General features: G+C 32.1%; 4 protein-coding genes across 4 annotated transcripts in view; 2 read left to right on the top strand and 2 right to left on the bottom strand.

The window, feature by feature from the left end:
- Window positions 1–210: 210 nt before the first annotated feature.
- On the top strand, window positions 211–2,187 carry yellow-k (L-dopachrome tautomerase yellow-k). The gene is made up of 3 exons (XM_088230401.1): window positions 211–933; window positions 1,168–1,301; window positions 1,890–2,187. Exons 1-3 carry the CDS (start codon window positions 211–213, stop codon window positions 2,113–2,115), a joined length of 1,083 nt encoding a protein of 360 aa, XP_088086527.1. The 3' UTR covers window positions 2,116–2,187.
- A 538-nt stretch (window positions 2,188–2,725) lies between these two features.
- On the bottom strand, window positions 2,726–8,955 carry LOC148279137 (protein yellow-like). Its single transcript, XM_088230397.1, has 6 exons — window positions 8,767–8,955; window positions 8,321–8,541; window positions 6,598–6,757; window positions 4,227–4,420; window positions 3,836–4,080; window positions 2,726–3,022 (listed from the first exon to the last, which is right to left on the bottom strand). Exons 2-6 carry the CDS (start codon window positions 8,533–8,535, stop codon window positions 2,727–2,729), a joined length of 1,110 nt encoding a protein of 369 aa, XP_088086523.1. The 5' UTR covers window positions 8,536–8,541; window positions 8,767–8,955; the 3' UTR covers window position 2,726.
- A 1,160-nt stretch (window positions 8,956–10,115) lies between these two features.
- On the top strand, window positions 10,116–14,146 carry LOC148279136 (major royal jelly protein 1-like). Its single transcript, XM_088230400.1, has 3 exons — window positions 10,116–10,510; window positions 10,912–11,262; window positions 13,899–14,146. The coding sequence occupies exons 1-3, from the start codon at window positions 10,269–10,271 to the stop codon at window positions 14,092–14,094; spliced, it is 789 nt and encodes a 262-aa protein (XP_088086526.1). The 5' UTR covers window positions 10,116–10,268; the 3' UTR covers window positions 14,095–14,146.
- A 4,068-nt stretch (window positions 14,147–18,214) lies between these two features.
- The window catches only part of LOC148279135 (uncharacterized), a 109,106-nt gene continuing 107,543 nt past the window's right edge, over window positions 18,215–19,777 (bottom strand). Inside the window, 1 exon segment of the mRNA XM_088230385.1 lies at window positions 18,215–19,543. Within this exon segment, the coding sequence (XP_088086511.1) occupies window positions 18,363–19,543 (1,181 nt within the window). The 3' untranslated portion in view covers window positions 18,215–18,362.

Raw genomic sequence — 19,777 nt, 5'->3', positions numbered from 1 at the left:
TTGTAAATAATAATATAGCAAATATTACAAATAATGCATTTTTTGCTGACTATAAAAATACCTTGAACTCAATCAAAAGACTTGAAATATTTCATAAAAATAATATGTATACCTACACCTAGATTGCTCTCTCCTTCCTTAGCTTTAGTAAAATATTTTGTTCAGTATTCCATTAGTATTTGTTCAGCCCTCGTTTACTTATAAGCGAAAATGGTTTTCTTTCGAATTAGTGTTTTTTTGATAATAGCATTAGTTAATTTACTATCTTTTACATCTTCATGGGAACTGTCGCATTTGGGTATAACTAATTATTCGGTTCTTCATGTAACAGTATTTGGACATCAAGCGTATTTATCAATAAAAGTGTTTGATAAATATAAATACTCTCCTACACTTATTGAAGCACCATGGCCAGAAAATAATGATTTGTTTGTTAGAGAGCGGATATTTTCGAAAACATATTATGGTCATAAGTGGACTCATAACTGTAAAAGTATTGTACAAGCCAAAAGTACAGATGTTGATTCCTACGGAAGACTATGGGTTTTAGATGAAGGAAACTCTTATATAAACTGCTCTGCCAAATTAGTTGTTTTTAATATACACACAACTCAAATAATTAAAGTGTATAATTTAAATGATAATGAACTGAATTTTTCTAGTGTTTTGACTGACTCATTTCCGCATTTCAGTGAAAGGGCATATATTGGTGTATCTAATGCAAATATTTTATTTATGTGTAAATTCCATGAACCAAAATGTGTCGAGTATGTACTTCAAGACAATGTCAATGATATTGTTGTCAAAAATGGTATATCGACTTCTGAAAGCATAGCAATATCTCAACAGGATGATTCTTTATATATCACCTCAACACAAAACTTGCCTGTATTCAAAATAAAACTAGATGTCCTAAGAAAAGACACGAATATGGTAAGTGTTTATAATTATGTTGTTGTCTTTTAATTAAAATTTATGCTGTCCTTTAATTAAAACTGCAAAAATAAGTTTTAAAATATTTTTTTTATTTTAGACTAGCTTAGAGTTTAAAAAAATCATTGATGAAATTTATCATTGATCTTGAGCTGGTAGGTAATTTAAATTGAAAAATAACAATCTGTATAGTATAATAATAGTTTCCATAATAACACTATCAAATTATTTCAGAACAACATTAAGCAAGTGTATGTGAAGTATATTGGAGATAAACTTGGCCCATCCAAAGGATTTATTTACGATCAAAATTTTGGCCTTAGTTATTATTTACCTCGGGACTATGCTGTAGTACGCTGGGATAGCAGGTATAAATAATAAATTTAAAATATGATTTTTTAACTCGCGCACATCATAATTATTTCAATGTGTTTATAATAATCAATACATTTAATAAGTACTATCTGGTTATCAATGTTGAGAATGAGTACATTTTCTAATGCAAATGTTTTATTTTCCACATTTTTTTTTTATACTTAAAATATGGGAAAAAATCATGGGCAAAATTGATATAAGAGTTCTCCTCACTAGATTAACCTGTTCTAGGAAGGAACATACTTGTACGTAGCATTTTTTGTCCTATGTTCACGCTTCACTCAAATATTTAAAAAATAAACATCTATTGCTAATATGCTTCATCAGAATTTAGATGTCTTTTTTGAAACTTATTTATTACCTGTAAACTCTAAGCGTATCAAACGCTTTGGCAGAAATATTATTATTCCTTACCCTTGTTATATAATCATGTCCCTAGGCAGCAGAACGACGATGTCCATGCTATATTATATACAATGAATCTGTGAATTCTCTGACAATTAAATTGTAAATACCTACTACTTATTTATTTTTAAATTTTTCAAAACTCATGAACTTATTATTTTAACCTGTTATAACAGGAAACCACTCAGTGCTGAGGGACATGAAGTACTGGCGCAGTCCTTTGAGGAATTTTCTGATATTTCACAAATTTTCTTTGACCCAGAAGAAAATATGTGGGCTGTAGTTAATCCACCAAAATATTCAAAGAAATCAAAATATCTCAAAAACATGTTTTTGAAAAAAAGCAATTTGGTTACATGTGTAAAAGTTATTGATGGCAAAGGCAAATATATTTTAATTTAAAATTGATTCCTGTTATATTCAATAAAAAAAATATGTTGTCCAAAAAATAATTTAAAGTTTTAAATTCAATGAAGTGGGATGAACTCAAAATGTTTCTGTGATTGAATTATTTCAAATATATCCCATAAATTATTGCTTTTATTTATTTTTAAAACACACGACACTCGGATGTGATCTTAAACCCTGAACTCGGTGCCAAAACCCATTATTGTGCCTTGGAACAAATGTGAACGAGATATTAAATTTTGATTACTAAATGGTATCTAATTAGAATTCAACTTCTCTCACAAAAAATACACTCTCCATTTTATTTTTTTACATCTTAGCCATATAATTGAATTCAGGGTTCTTTATAACTGATATTTATAAAATGTTACTTTAACCGTATTTTCAAGAGCTTTTTTATTACTGAGTGCAGTTTGTCAATTGCATAAAGAGTGACAACATACGGATAAAACATTTTTTCAAAAAATGCTAAAAATAATATGCCGTCATTACAATATTTTTTCAAGTGGCATTATAAACTGAGATAGTGAAAAATAGAAAAACAAATTTGTTGGATTTAAAAATTTTTTTTTTAAAAAAAGATAAAAAGAAGTTGATACATAATATTAGTTATTATCTCTAGTCAAATCAACAAGTTGTTGCAAGACTCCAAATCCATTTTCCCCATCATAGTATTCTTGGTAAGTTGATTCGAGCACTTTATAACATTTTAACCCATTTACAACAACTGCAGTTGGCAAGAAGCAATCCTCACTACTGTAAATTGGGTATAGAGAATCTGGATCAAATGTTTTGGTTGTATCCCATACATAAATGTCAGAATTGTCTTCGTAACGGAAGAAAATTTTACTATATTGATTAGTGCCCAGAAAAATCATTGGTGCTTTCTTTTCACCCACATCTGAAAAAAAAACATTGATATTCTGAATGTTTATATAAATATTCATACATATACCTAATGTAATTTTATAATACAACAAATTTCTCTTGAAAATTAGGTAGGTATCAAGCTACTTTTTTGTAGTTAAATGCTGGTTATGGACTACACCCACAAATTGGTGAAATTTTTTATTTATTTATTTTTTACATATTTATTACAGCTATTTACAAGTAATTATTTATACTACAAATTAATTATGGAGTAAAAGTAAACATATATATTTTTTATTTTTGCTGTTGGTTCATCTAAACTGCCTAACTAGGGATAGCTTCCCCGGGTTCTAAGGCAGTAAATTATGTATTTTATAATAATATTAAAAAGTAATTACAGTTTTACCATAATGTGTGCTTTTTAAGTCTTAAAAGTAAACAATGAATATCCAGAGAAAACATAAATAATACCAAAGTCCTAAGTCATTACTAGTAAAACAAGAAACCAGCTTACGTCCTTCTACATCGGACAACAATTTCTCTGACTCCCTCCGACCAATATGGATTAAAAATGCAGTCAACAACTTCCTCAGCCTGGCAATCCCACCACATTTCCACAAATCTGGGATAAGGTTATATACCTCGGGCCTGTATAATATTACTGCCTTTGACCCAAAAAAGTATTAATTAATTAATTCAAAATTTACTTGGTAGTTGATGTAGTTACTGTTTCTTAATGTTAATTTTAACCGAAAAAACAAATGACATTTCGTTTGTGCTAGATAATAAAAGGACACAGATAATAAAATAAATAACATAAATAATAATAAAAATAATAGCATACCCTTTATTTTACCATGCGCATCACCATTTTTCAGATAATGTGTATTGATCGAGACTACACGAGGACTATTGAGGTATGTTACGTAAATTACAGAATTTTCTTTCGGCACATATGATTTAGCCATGTACATAACATCTTCTGGTGAAATCATTGGAGCTACTTCTTCCGGAAGAGTCACACGAAAACTTGAAGAGTTTCCGACATTGTGAACAAGAATTCTTCTAGTGGCAGCATCACTTATAAAGCTAAAAATAATCGACAGATATTCTTAAAAATAATTCAGATACTTATCATTATTTGATTAAAATTGCAAATGGTAAAAATATTAAACATTGATGTTTTATAAAGATTGTCTTTAAAAATGTTAAACATAAAAAAAAACTATACGTACAAATAAGGGTTTCCATCACTATAGTCAACAATTAAATTCTGAAGCCTAGAATTTGCTTCAGTTAAATGAGAAATGTCTATGAATCTCAAAACTCTTCCACTCAGAAGGGAAATACAGACTATCTTTGGGGGGCATAATTCCTCTGGTATTTCCATATTATTAATAATACCAGTATCAAGAACCCAAACCAAGCCCTAAAATATTTTTTTAAATTCATTAAATTAGATCGCCGTTGATAACTTCAGGCAAAACAAATTGGTTCGCAATGTGGGCCATGATCTCAAAGAGACATGTAGTCGTGGTCTAAAGTTTACAGATTTAGAAAATAGAAATCAGTTGGACAGTGTAGTATCCATCTTATTAAAAGTAGGTCCAACCCCTTTCTCTCATTTTTTAAAACTGAATAATATTCATTTATTTAATGTAGTTCACAAAATATGTATTATAGCCGGATTGTGGTCCCATAGTAATATCATAGACACATGGATGAAAGGTTCAAGTTTCTAACCCCACTCTACCACAACTTGATTTCCATTTTTTATAACAACAACTCGCTGAAAATAGCCCCAAAAAACGAAATATTTCGGTAAATTCTGTAGCATTTAGATAAAGAGGTACATGTCACTAAAATTGAGAAATTGAGTTAAGTAGGTATGCAGTTCCACCTTATAAAGTCTATGAAAGGTTGGGTGAAGAGATTCAAGTTAGGAAAAAAATATTTATTTCAATAACAATATTGGTCATATGTATAATTCAAAAGTACTATTATGAGAAGAAACACAGTATGACGTATACCGCTTTACCTATTTTATTCTTAAGTTTTCACATTTAAAGTTTATCCTAAGATAAAGCAGTAGGAAATTTTAAATGGCTCCCCTGCACAATCAGTTAATAATGACTGTACCTCTTTACCTCACACAGCATTATAAGAATGCAATTATTTATTTTTTGTTCAAAATAATTTTTAAAAACCTATCATTACTAAGACAGCAACTTTACTGACAACATTTGAAAAAAACCAATCGATTTATTTGATACCTATATCTAAAGTGACCATTTATTTTTCCCTCAAAACGGGACATCTACTATTTTTTAGGTTGTAATTTATTTATTATTATTATTACTATTAATAATAATACACTAGCAGCTATTAAGCTCAAGCTCAGCTATATCAAGTGTACATGGTTATTAAACATTATAAATTGATGTGTGCATCTAGGCGGTTTTTGAACACATTAACTGAACTAGCACCAATCACTTTCTCAGGAAGGCCATTCCATTTCTCCACAACTCGGTTTGTCAGGAAGTTTTTCCTGGGGTTGGATGAGAAGGAGGTAGTGTTTAGTTTTAATGAATGACCTCTAAGATAGCGGTTTTCATTCATAGTGAACATTGATTTCAACTTGGGTACATTATATTGCTCAGTTAGGATTTTGAATGTTTTAATCAAGTCACCTGCCTCCGCTTTTCCAGTGAACTTAACCCGAGCTCCCTTAAGCGGCCCTCATATGATTTATTTCTTAGAGAAAATACCAATTTAGTTTCTCTTCTCTGGATTTCCTCCAATAACTTTATTTATTCATGACAATTATTCCACCAGAAAATTTGTCATCCTCTAAATCCCATTAGATACTAAATTCTTCCGTTTCGAGGGCACTGCAATCGGCTAGATATGTCGTCATCGCCGCGCTACTAGATGCTACTGTCAGATGATTTTTGAATTTTTTGCAACCTGCTTGATTAATCTTTTTCGGAAAATGGGACATATTAGCTACCCAAAGCTGTGCTTTGTGACCTGGGACAGGCCACTTAAAAACGAAACGGTTCCGTTTAAAACAGGACATATGATGTCATGTTAAATATGTCACTTGAACAATTTAAAGCTATAATTCTTAAATATTGTATTCACATGAAATTTTCACCAGTTTAAAAATATTTGTTAAATTTGAATAATCTTTTCGCATTTCATCACTATATTATGATTCTCAATTAAAAGACATTATTTTTTAATTATAAACCAAGACACTCACATTTAGTTAATGAGGAACTTCAGCCCTACGGGAAATTGGATACAAAAAATGTTTTCTTGCGCGCGGTAAAAATTAGAGCATTAAATACAATAGACTTTTTGCAATTAAGAAGTGTCTGAATGTTTACATACAAAAACATCATGATGCCATTTCCACAGGGGTAGGCAGAGGGGATGGAACGCTACACCACTCTGTCTTTATATTCATACATCTTCTGTGTGCCAATTATTCAGACTATTGACTTTGAGTATTTGTTGGATTTGACCATGCCATATCGTTTTTATCTTCCTTCTTTTTTGCATCCGCCAACAGTCGCAAAATAAATATTTTTAGTCACATACCATGGAGTCTATATAAACATCGACAGCATTTTGTATGGCTCGACAATTCCCCTTCTCATGTGCAGCCAGGTTGGGGAATGGAGTGAACTTCATAGTCCCCGATTTGGATTTTGATTTTATATCATATTTCACTAAAGATGCTGGAACTCCAGGTTTACATCTGTAAAAACAAATAAAAAAAAATTATAATTGCAAGAAGTGTGTTGATGATACTTGCCATACAAAACAGTTTTTTTTTAAATCTTGTACCAAAAGAGTATCATCAAGGTAAAAAAAACATATTGTAATTAGTTATTTAAAATGTTTGAGTATGTCCAAATGCTTGCAGACCGGCTGGATTTCCTCCCTAGGGAGTTATTCATATATAAACTTATTGCAACTGAGAGGAAAAACATTTTTGAGAAGGGAATATGGAAGTAGACATTTACGGGGCTTATGACCTGTCATTTATTTATTTATTCATATTTTTGCTTACAAACTATAATTAATAATAAAAGTAATGTGACCTCACTGGGGTTTCCCGTGCCGATGACCTTAACAATATACTTTTTTAAAATTACATTTGAGAATACACAAAGAAGGCTAACTTAAAAAAACGAAGATAATTAACAAATATTCTGACAGTTTTAAAAACAAGGTATTTATGTACATCTATATTATTTATATTACAAAACAAACAATGAAAATAACAAAAACCTAACATAAGCTATACACTTGTGGAGCAGTTGATTCAATATTGGTGTGGGCGAATGAGACAATCCATTTTACTTCTACCTAGCTCCACTATCCATTTAGTCATATTTAGTTATTTACAGATAGAATGGAGAAACAAATGACAAACTGCTTACGTAGAGTTAAGTCTTTATCCTAATTTTGGCATTACATCTCAAAATATCCACGAATTCAGCGAGTTCCTATTATATAAAATGAAAGCCTGCTATAAATTTATAAATGTAAAATTTAGAATACATACAAAGAAATATACTATTTGTAAGCAGCAATGCTTCTGGTAGGAGTATAATATTATGTTATTATATCAAGAACATCTCAAAAGTCAAATTGGTAGTGCATAAATGTAGGAAGCGAGGACTGTATGTAAAAAGAGTGGTGAAGCATTTTAAACTAGTTTTATTCACTAAAGACAACAATAAGTTTCAAATCATGAACAGGAGAGTTTTAACTATCAATAACTACTATGCAGCAATAAATGTGCACTTATTTCAAATTTTTATTCTAAATGTTCTATGCATTCATTTGTTTATTTTTTAAACTGAAAACTATTCAATTTTTCGAACATATTTTGTAAGGAAATTTAGATACATACTTTTTTATTTTATAGTTTCTAATATTTTAACATATTGTTGGATACTTTACAAAATATTTTTTTCTAAATGAAGTGTCTACCCTATTCTTGGTAATGTATCCTATAAGATACATATGATCCATTTTTTCTGATACTAAAACATGAGTAAAATAGCATTCAGCTAAAACTGCTGAACCATAATTTTAATTATCACAATTTATAATAAACTTTGGTTAAAACAAAAAAAAATTGTTTGGGATTCTGAAGATGTGTAAAAAAAGTATTCTTGCGTTCTGCCAAAATAAGGGTTGAAAATAACCATGTACATGCTCGTATCATAAAATTATTTTTGAATGCTCTGAACAAAGAGGTTATTTTATATTGTTCCTAAAAAAGGTTTATTTATAGATTGTTACATACCTTGGCATCAGAAATATAATTTTGTCATGATTAATAACCGCTTTAGTAGCTATCATGTTTTTGGGTATGTACTCTCCAGTCCGAGTGTAGAGGCTCTCAATATTCTCCGAGGGGAAGGTTAGGGCACCCCCTTCCCAGGAGAGGGCGTGAGGTGGGCAACCCTCGACATTGTGTATAGCAACACATATCAGTGACAATACTATTAGGACCAGCATCGCCAGCTGGGGAAAACAAAAAACTATAAACATTTGATAATAATTTAAATATAAAAAAAGGATATTAAATATCTCAACAGAGGCAAAAGAATTACTAGAGAAGGGAATATTTTTTTTAAGAAATAGCTTTTTCAGTAGATTTTTTTCAAATAGCGATACAAACTTTAAAATATAGGTACATGTACAATAATGGCGGCCTCTGTGGTGTAATGGTTAAGACGCTTTACTCACACACGGAAGGTTCCGGGTTCAATTCCTGGTGAAAACAGAAAAATTTTATGGATTTTTTTTCCAGCCTGGGTTTTCTATGCTGTAATTAACCACTGTGATTAAGTCTCTTGGCCTGTTGGCTGGTGCGAAAAAAAAATTGTACCCTTATTTTACCTAAAATAAGTTCTCATGGTTAGAAGAGGAGCGTATTTTTAAACAATCAATTTAACTTTAAAACTCGAATGAATTGCACAAATATGTATGAAGTTAAACGTTTTAATTTTATGAAATATTGTTTTACAGCTTTATAAAATTCAAAAAGAATCTCATCTCACGTTTAAAGGTTTTAATTCCTGTGCTTCATAAAAAATCAATAGATAAAAATTGAAGAAATGAAGGGGTTAAAAATAAAAACACCAATGTTTGTGGGAAAACCAAAAAACCAGTAGCGAAAACACTATTTTTTTAAAGTTCAATGTGCAAGTCGGTGGGGGGTTAAACCACACACCAAATTGATATATCTAGACGAAATAATGAGTTTTAAAAACTCATTTGTCTATGAGAATTCAGATATTTCTTTTTTTAAGTAAAATTTAATGTTTCTTACCTTAGAAAAGTTGGAAGTTAGATAGCACAAATACAAAACTCACAAAATTTGAAATAATAAAATGGCTTACTTTTTCAACCATCCATAGTTATATAGACTTTAAAAGCATGTGTAGCATTTTTTTAATGCGTAATTTCAAGGATTTCCTATTGTAACTGTTATTTCCTTAAATAAAAAATACAGTTACTAATGCGTGTTGTTATTTACTCTTTATTTAAGCCAAATGTGATTTTGTAGTGGTCAGCTAAATTTTGTAATTTTTTTTTCCTTGTCCAATGTATTAAAAATTGTATTAAGAAACAAAATATGATGATATTTGCAAAAAAACTAATAACATAATGTTTTATTTTAATCCATGAATATCTTTACAGGAAATGATTAGAAATTTCCTTGGCTTATATAAAGTGATGTAATTTGATTATTGGTGTAGTATTTTTTTGTTCACCAAATAAGAGAAATTGTGAGAAAATTGTAAGTACGTTTATATTAATTTCTATTCTACTTGTTTATTTTTTTTTATTGTTAGTATTTATGCATTAATAATTTATTCAATTTAATAATAAATAAATACATTTTTACAACGAGAATTTGTGGAATTAGTTTAAAAAAATTAACATTATTTAATGTTTATTGTAGTGCTTTATCCTAACATAAAAAAACAGTGGGAAACTGTTCCAGAGAATTGCATTTCTAGTTTAGTATGCAATTACCTACATATTTCTAAATGAATTATAATTTTTTAATAATGTAAAATAATGAGGAAATTCAGTGATATGGGAAATTTGATATAAAAAATATTTTCTTATGCACAGTAACAATTAAAGCATTAAATTGTAGAACGAAGTTTCTTGAGAATGTCTGAAAATTTTTTTTTTATAAAATTCAATTTTTGTTTTTTTTCAGCATCACTTTCAAAATGGTTGGCCTAAGATATTGTTTGGTCGCGTTCCTCATCATCACAATGCAGATTGTGAAACCTGGTGCAGCCTTCTTAAACCAAACTCTTCCCAACATTTCCTACCGCATCCCCGGAAAAAACATTGTATTCTCTCCGGATGAAAAACAGCATTATTTAAAATCTGGAAATTACAACCCAATAAATGTTCTGATTACTAGAATGCAATTTTATAAGCACAAAGTAGTTGTCACTGTACCAAGGTAATATTGATTATAAATCTAAATTGTACAGTATTTTTATCAAATTGGTAATGTGTTTTTTAGTTCTTCCTAAACCAATAATTAAAATTGTTATACTTATCAAATGTTATTAAGTTGTGCAAATAAGTTTTACTATAAAAAATTAATGGTACTAATTTCTATTTAAATAACAACAAAATGATTTAAAATCTAGTAAATCACTCAAGTGTTTAAGACTTTGCCTTTATTATTCGGTTCCCAAATTATACAATTAATTCAGATAGAATTAAGACTATGCTAATAAAAAGTACAACTTTTGGTTTTTGATTCGATTTCATTTACGAAACTCACACGGAGGGCTAGATATATTTGAGTAATGGAATAGGTAATTTTAATTTAAATACATTTGTTTTATATTTTAGGTACAGAACAGGGGTCCCCATAACTCTAGGGGTAGTGAATATCTTACACAAAGACTCTGCTCTGGCACTCAAACCATTCCCAAGTTGGGATTTGCAACAAGAAGGAAACTGCAACGCCATCCAATCTGCAGTCGACTTATTCCTGGATCAAAACAACATCTTGTGGGTTCTGGATACTGGAGTGGTCAACACATTAGAGTCTCCAGTAAAGAAATGCCATCCCAAAGTAGTTTCCATCAGCATGATGACCAATAAGGTTCTCAACATAATTGACTTAACGGATTATGTTACCGATCCAAGTGACCTGCAGTACATTGCGGTGGAAAATTTATTGGATGGAAGTGGATACGTGTATGTAATTTATTTTGTAACTTATTTATTATTCATTATTAAGCCTCATTTGTATAGTTACAAGACAAACAAATTTTTAGAAAGATTCTTAAATGAGATGGAAATCTTCATAAGATAGAAGAATTCAAGTAATGTGGACTTGCAAATGGTCGAAATGGTATGTGTTACACTGTGTGTTGAGTTTATTACACAAACAAGCCAATGCCAGGCCTTAAATGGTTAGACTAAGTTTTCCATCTCGTGGGTTAAATTTAGTACTTTTCTATAAATTAGGCTGAGACAAGCATTATCGACAAAATCAAAAAAGGAGTGCCGCATTGGTTTGGACAGTGCGAATGTTGATGGACGCAGAAAACAAGAAAGACTATGAAAGACATGACATGACCAAATTCAACAAATACTTGAAGAGAAACACATCAATAGTCGGAATAATCGTCGTGAAAGCATGAGATGTATGAATGTAAAGGAAGCGAGGTCTGTATGCAAAGACAGAGTAATGTGGCGTTCTATCCTCTTCGCCTACCCCCACGGTGAAACGGCGTGATGTACTTTTTTTGTCTATAAAAAAATATTGAAAATATTGAGGACAGCTCTTTATCTACATTATCAAATACAATTTTATCCCCTAATTCCTTAAAATTTAGCTTCCAGCAATCCAGTGCATTTATTTAAAATTCATTTTAAAACAGTATATAGCAATGAACCTCCGCTTCTAGATGTTAATATTGCTAAGCAATGTTCACAGACCGGTGCACAGTTTATTGATGTTCAAAATATCAATGAGAAGGATGTGGCCGACACTATCAAAAAATTGAGTATTACTAATTCTCTCGGACCAGATTTTATTCCGACATTCTTCCTAAAAGGTTGTGTGGAACTGATCAAAAAACCCCTCTGTTTTTTGTATAATCTTTCTTTTAATACGGGGGTCTTCCCAGAAACATGGAAGACGTCAAAAGTAACACCTATACATAAAAGTGGATCTAAGTCATCAGTAGAAAATTACAGACCTGTAGCTGTTCTTTCTGCACCAGCGAAGGTATTTGAAATTATCATATGTAGAATCGTCACTTCCCGAGTAGAGCCATTTATTATTGATGAACAACATGGGTTCAGGAAAGGCCGCTCGGTTGAAACCAATCTAATGGTTTTTACAAACTACGTCACGGAAGCTCTGGATGCAGGACATCAGGTAGACTGTTCATATAATGACTTCGCCAAGGCCTTTGATACTGTCGACCATGATGTCTTATTAAATAAGCTGTATGAGATCGGTTTCTCGGATGGTATGTTAAAATTAATGGCGAGCTACCTCCAAAACAGAAACCAATACGTCTCCTACGGTCTATTCGCGTCAGAGTGTTTCCATACTTTCTCGGGTGTCCCGCAAGGCTCTAACCTGGGTCCATTGTTGTTCTCAATTTTTATTAATAATATTAAAAATGTAATTTTGAACTCGCGTTTTCTGTTGTTTGCGGATGACTTAAAACTGTTTTTAAAGGTGACAACTTCTGACGATTTTCGTCTTCTCCAAGCGGATATATCTAATATATCTGAATGGGGAAGGCGAAACAAACTTGGGTTTAATGTTTCCAAGTGTTCGGTCACGTCCTTCACTAGGGCCCAAAAAACTCTTTTTTTTCGCTACAAAATGAATGACCAGAATCTGATACGAACATCGAATGTTAAGGATCTGGGCGTTAGATTTGTAAGCACTCTGACATTTCATGAACACATAGAGACAATCAGTGGTGATGCATTGAAGATGTTAGGATTTGTTCTGCGTATTGCCAGGGTTTTCGAAAATACCCGCGTACTGAGAACTCTTTACAACTCCTTGGTGCGAAGTAGACTCGAGAGTGGCTCGATGATTTGGGGGCCACATGAACTGAAGTACTCTCTTATGATAGAGAAAATCCAAAAGAAGTTTCTGAGATATCTCTACATGAGAGAGTGCGGGTATTATCCTTGGCTCTACCCGACCGAGTTTCTCCAGGGTATGCTTGGCTACAACAGTTTAGAGACTAGAAGGAATGTGTATTTGACCACACATTTTTATCGATTGTTGCGCGGTATGATCGATAATTCTGAAATTATGATGAGCATTGGTTTGTATGTTCCTGATAATTACCTAAGACAGCGTCAGCATAGATTGTTTCATATTCCGATATTCAGGACCAACCTGCCTATGGTTATGCCTGTTGGAAGAGCTACCGCTATGTTGAACAACATCGCTCTGGATATTGATCTGTTCCATGTATCCGAAGGGGTTTTCCGGAGCAGGATTCTTCGACTCCTTTGACATGAGTCTCTTTCGTGTATTTTTTTTCCTTTTTTATAATATGTACGTATTGAATATATTTTTGTAATGTATATGTTATATTTAAAATAAATAAATTGAATTGAATTGAATTGAATTGAATTGAAATTAATTTGAATTCAAGGATACTAATACCCGTATGCAGAGACAAAACTTAAGGTGAGGAAAATACATTCTATTGTCTTCACCTTCGGGTTATTCTCTGCATTTGAGATTGTCTTCAATTTGAGTATTATTACACATTACACAGGTACACACTCTGAAATCACTTAAAATCTTGAAAATAACTGTTTTATTTTCAATAATTTGCACATATTTTCAGGTACATTTCAGATGCGGGAGGCAAGTCTATGATAATGCTGAATGCTAACTCGGGCGTCGGGAGGAGACTTCTCCTGCCACCAGAAGTGACCCGGGGGTGTGAAAATGACAAAGCAATGTACCTCGTCATGCTGGAGAGAGAGACAGGAATCTACCACTTATACTTCACATACTTGGACTGCCAGGGGTAAGAACTAATTTATGCCACAATAATATTAGCCTAGTTTTGTGGACCCTATTTACAAATTTATTTTTCTCAAACTGATAGGTCCAAACTTTCAATTACTAACCAGGAAAATTATTTAAAGAAAATTCCTTGTAAAATATTTTTTTACGACTCAATAAAAATAATGAAAATCATGCACTCAATATGCAGAACATTTTCTCATGCATAATAATATGCAAAATCATCAATACAATAATAATGTCACATAAAATTCATATTTGAAGCACTAACTTCTGATTTTTTATTTATTAAATCATACAACAAAAAATCTTTGTACTCTCAGGAGTAACAATAAACTCATTTTGGGACAGAAACTAAGTACCTAAATATATGGTAAAAACATACATAAAATTTAAATAATGTAACACAGTGTATTTCAACCTGTAGGTAGCAAATACTAACTTGGGGGGTTGAGGCCGCAAGCAAGGTTGAATTAAAAAGCAAGGGCTTTAAGTACTATGCTACCACAAAAATATAGTAATTTCAGTAAGGATGTGTTTGTTTATTCTTAAAAATAAGTCGATTTGTGGTTCTATTTTCGAGGTACAAAAAACTAACATTAGTCACATGGGCGGGATATGGCGAATGGCACTAATAATGTCAAAGCTTCCCTTGCCAACTCTGAATATTCTTCATTTGTCTTCGTCCAAAATATGTCAATCTTATGCGGAAACAATTCTCATTTAAGCATGACGTCAGCAGTAAGATTTATAGATCTTGCATCCACTCCTTCATAGCACTTGATTTCGCGATTAATAATAACGTATTAAATAAACATAAGACATAGCATATATATAATAAATCTTCTGAATAGATCTCCTTCGGGTTCTATGTAGGTCATGGTTTGAGACTTGTTCTACATAATCTCCGGGTTTAAGTATTGAAGTTATTTCATTTTATTTTTTAAATTACCAATCAATACTGTTGTACTATTTTCACTTTTTTTAACTATTATCTTTTTCAACTCACCGTTGTTTGTCACTCCGCTATATGAAGAATTTTCGACACTATTGTGATGTGCCAAAAAATATGGGTATTCTACGCAATAATTAATATCACATTTTGTTATGCTAGTGTCTACGGTGCAGCCACATCTGACTTGAGGGGTGAGAATTCCAAGAACTCTGTATATTTCATTGGAAACAAATCTCAACCAATTGTATTTTGTGGAGTCGATGGATACAGCAAAATATTTTACAGGTATTTTTTATTTGACTTACTTTACTTTATTTCTGAATGAGCTCGATAATTATTTACTGATTTTTTATTATAACATTAACTTGTAAAATTGTTTCTTATACAAAATATAAGTTTTAAGATGTAATTTTTCTTTGTATTTAAGTGGTATACTCTCTCTGTATTTAATAGTATAACTAAAATAGCATCGCCTTTCTTATAATTTTATCTTGTCATCATTTTAAAAACGTAATGTACATGATCCATTTATTGTGAAAATAGACTCATAAATGCACACAGAGGCTTTACGCACTGCCATATAATAATATACTATTTGCAATTTATTTTTGTTACAAAACATAAATACAGCAAGTTTAAAAATCTTGATTTTCAAGAATGACATTTTTTTTTTATATATCCCATATACATATTATTAAAATGTTATTATTAAGTTCTGCAGTCCGAAGTAAATGCGATTATTCGTTTTTGGTACTGGCTACAAATTTTCAGTCTCAGATTATATTGAATTAAATAAAATATGTACTTTTCAGGCTCAAGGGCGAAGTTGACATTTTTGAGTGGGATGCGAGTAAACCTTTCCCAATCGAGCAGAACAAGGTGATAGTGCACCGGGGTGAGTCCACCAGGGTCACCACTCACGTGACGAGGGGACTCTGGGGGCAGCCCTGGCTGATGGAGACTCAAATTAAAGAGTACATGGAAAACATAATTCCGCGAGCTGAACCAGCCACCAAGATATCACCAATTCTCTCTGTATAATAGGGTATTCTTATCTCATATCAATAATGAGAGGTTTTATATCTCAGTTAATATTGACAGAATTCAACAGTTTTGATTAATTTTACATCTTGAAAGATTCCTCAACAGCAACATATTTTTTTTTGTTAAGCGAGTACCATAAATATTCAAGTGCATAAAATGATCATGTTGACCAGCAAATAACATGCCATAACCTTATAATTGTTATTTTATATTTAAAGCACTAGCATTGTGGCTATTCATTATAATAAAATAAATAAAAACAACTTTGTTTTTAACCACTTATTTTAATTTTTTTCAACTATACTTAACTAATATACCTTGATAAAGAAGCTTGCATAGCTTTGAAACCGGTCAGTAGAAAATAAAAAATAAGTGGTTAAAAACAAAGTTGTTTTTATTTATTTGTCTTTTTGTACAACTTTATTTTTACATTGTTCTGTATAGTTAGTAGTCAGTATCACATTAGACCGTATTCCCAAATTCTTTTGAATGTTTCCTCTAAAAAGCTCAAAAATAATTCAATACTGTTTTCTTATTGTTCCCGTCGTCTTCTAAAAGTACTGTAAATTTAAATTAAGGCTCAGATTATTGGTTTTTGAAAACAGCGAAAACAAAAAGTATTTTACTGTTGGATCTTTGTTTACCTGGTTACTCATTTCTAGGTCTCGCAATTACAAATTAGAATATGTCGTGGTAGATTATAATAGGTACCATACATGTAGATAGAAAATAAATAAAAGATTTTGATTTGTACTATAATATTATGTTTAATGAAAATGCGGGCTCTAGTTAGCCAGTGATATTTCACATGTAATTAGCTATATCTGTATACACACATCACGTTAAACATAAACACATACCACGGATACACAATACTCACTTCTCTATAGGTACATATTATTATCATTTTACAATTATTATATTCTGAACAAATAATATCTCCAATAAATAATACAAACAATATTTTTTATTACTATTTTCCAAGTGATATATTATAACATATAGCGAAGTAATGTATAAAACAATTATTTATTTATTAACATAGTATAATAAAACAGGCCAACAACAATTTAATACATGTAATTGGTGGTATAAATTTCGTTTGTTCAAAATGAGATTCAAATTTACGTATATAAATGAAAGCTCTTCATGTAACCGGGAATGGCGAGGTGTTGCTAGTAATATATTTCAGCGAGTACTACATATTATGTAGATAACATACAGTCCTCCCAATATTTCAGTAAGATGCTCTAACTAGCTAACACAATTTGAAGATTACGTAATATAGTAACTATTTAATGTATAATGAATTAAATCATTATAAATTTCAAATCTCACGTGTTATGAAAATGACTTAACAAAATATTTATATAATCTGGTAAACATATTGAAATATTCTCAAAAGTGCATAAAATATAGTTTAAAAGTATGTAGGGCACAAACACACATTTGCAGACAAGAATTGCTACAATTCTAGTCGCCTTCCGTAGGCCTACTAATGCTATCACAGCTTAAATCATTCCTTATAAATTAAAAGAAAAATTATGTTATTATTGCCATACAAGTGCGCAAATTAAAAAAAGTTTAGTAACAACGAACAATAAAATGATGCGTTAACATTGTACTAAGTATGTATTTCTCAAACAAACTCCTCTTAAATATTTGGACAAAACAAGATTGCACGTTATATCAGATGGACAAATGGCATTAAATGCTTTTCATTTAAAATATGTACAAATTCTAAATTCTAATAAATCGATTTAAAAGGGAATAAATTTTATATAATACAGTTGACTAAAATACAAAAGGAAAATCTATAGTCGCTAATGACTACGCCTAATGTTATCTGGCGTTCTTTGAAATATCATTTATTTATATCTATTAGGCAGACTGCTGTCTTTATCTCTAACACCTCAGCGACGAGACAGTACGATACTAAGTGATCGATGTTAATATAGAAAGGGGTATATTACTTGTAAACTTGGCATATAAAAATTCAAAAATTAGTATATAAAGATCAGTAAAATGGACTGCAACTGTTCTCTCAGAAGCGCCATTATTGCCGACGCATCGGAATTTTGCCGTAAAAACTATGTATGTATATTAATTGACAAACAATTAAAATTTATTCTAGACATAAATTCCGCTAGCGCTAACCGCCACTTGACTGGCAGACAGTAACAAAACTTTGCGATGTCATAACCTACATCGACTCTTCAGTCTTTAGGAAGCTTGCGGGTCTGCGACGGGGCTACTCGGTACTGAGGGTTTACTCTAATCCACTTGTCTCTCGTTGGAATTGGGGGCGGGTTCATCCTTCCTCTCCAGGGTGGCGTACGCGCTGCTCCCGATGCCCGAGTCCTCATCTCCGCTGTCCAGCAGCGTCCCCTCCCCCTTTACGGCCTCCACGCTCGCCTTTCTCTCCACTCCCCCGCCCTTCTGCAGGCTCTGCCCTTCTGGCTTGCTATCGTTCCAAACACTTTTATCAGGAATCAAATTTCCTATTATAGAAATGGGGCTGAAAGGAGACAACTTTCCGGCTTTCGTATTATCATACTCAGGTATACTTTCATCTTTAGGGTCTATAAACATATCTTCGAGGGGAGTAGAATCTGGATTGAGTTTCTCTGACAGGCTTAAATTACTACCTTTCAAAAAGTCCTTATTTTCGACTAGAGTATTAGCGCTGCTTAAGTCAGAAGCGGATTCGCTGAGGGTCTTGTCTAAGTCATCCGATTGAAGAGGTTCTACATTTTTAAAGTTGAATATTTTGATGTCCTTATTGGCGTTCTTGCCGGAGGTGAGGACGGCCGGGGAGTTGCGGGCGAGGGGACTGGGCGGCAGGTCTAGCTTAAGCTTGTCCCGCGTGTGGCGGAGCCCTCCTAGGGCTGGCGGGGGGGAGGGGGAGGGAGGGCTCAGGGAGCCGCTGGAAGAGCCCCTTTCCGGAAGAATCAGCGTTTCACAAAATGGCCGACTAAATCCTCCATTTTTGTTGCTCGAATTAAAAATAATTTCTTTTTCAGTGAGGCTGTGGGAATTTACATCACCTTTTTTATCCGTATTTATCTGGTTACTGTCTGATATGTTGTTTTTAAGAAATGGTTCCTTGTTGGTGAAAGGATCTTTGTAGTCGTAATCTATTACGGATCCCGGAGTGATATCCTCCGTCCCAGAATCTGGAGTGATGTAGTCAAAAGAAGGTTTGGTGATGTTATGCAGACTGTTGGTATCGCTATCCGAGTGTAAACGTGACTGTTGATATTCGTATTCTGTGGGAATAGTGGGGAGTGAATCGTATTCGTCAGTTTCCGAAACCTCGGAGGAATATGGCTTGCCCTGGTTGAATAGTGATAAATGCTGACCAGGGAAAAATTGGCTGGATGAACTGATTAAATTGTAAGTCTCGAATGGGCGAGTAGATGATGAGATGTAGAAATCATCTTCGGAAAGTAAATCTGAAAATTAAACCAATTAACTATAACACTTTCGAGGTTCAAATTATTGTTATACAGTAAAAGTCCATTTCATTTTCAACAACTACATTTTTATCATTTTTTTCTCCTTGCGTCATATTTGGGGGTAAACATTTTGTAAAAAACAAAGGAACAACATATGGTGACAGTTTGTAAGTCCCAAATTTTTTTCAGGTGTTTTTTTAAGTTCGGACCTGTCTGCACATTTCACGCACT

The sequence above is a fragment of the Micrasema longulum genome, unplaced genomic scaffold, assembly GCF_059751315.1.
Source record: "Micrasema longulum isolate JH-2025_06_02 unplaced genomic scaffold, ASM5975131v1 h1tg000755l, whole genome shotgun sequence".
Lineage (NCBI taxonomy): Eukaryota > Metazoa > Arthropoda > Insecta > Trichoptera > Brachycentridae > Micrasema > Micrasema longulum.
This window is presented reverse-complemented; position numbering and strand designations above follow the sequence as displayed.

Bases quoted from the DNA above. Each gene is read 5' to 3' on its own strand.
- yellow-k (XM_088230401.1), top strand. From the start codon at position 211: ATGGTTTTCTTTCGAATTAGTGTTTTTTTGATAATAGCATTAGTTAAT. The intron at 934-1,167 runs GTAAGTGTTTAT...AAATTATTTCAG, and splicing joins TAAGAAAAGACACGAATATG to AACAACATTAAGCAAGTGTA. The intron at 1,302-1,889 runs GTATAAATAATA...CTGTTATAACAG, and splicing joins GTAGTACGCTGGGATAGCAG to GAAACCACTCAGTGCTGAGG.
- LOC148279137 (XM_088230397.1), bottom strand. From the start codon at position 8,535: ATGCTGGTCCTAATAGTATTGTCACTGATATGTGTTGCTATACACAAT. The intron at 6,758-8,320 runs GTATGTAACAAT...TTGTTTTTACAG, and splicing joins ATTATATTTCTGATGCCAAG to ATGTAAACCTGGAGTTCCAG. The intron at 4,421-6,597 runs GTATGTGACTAA...AAAATATTTTAG, and splicing joins ATGTTTATATAGACTCCATG to GGCTTGGTTTGGGTTCTTGA.
- LOC148279136 (XM_088230400.1), top strand. From the start codon at position 10,269: ATGGTTGGCCTAAGATATTGTTTGGTCGCGTTCCTCATCATCACAATG. The intron at 10,511-10,911 runs GTAATATTGATT...TTTATATTTTAG, and splicing joins GTAGTTGTCACTGTACCAAG to GTACAGAACAGGGGTCCCCA. The intron at 11,263-13,898 runs GTATGTAATTTA...ATTTGCACATAT, and splicing joins TTGGATGGAAGTGGATACGT to TTTCAGGTACATTTCAGATG.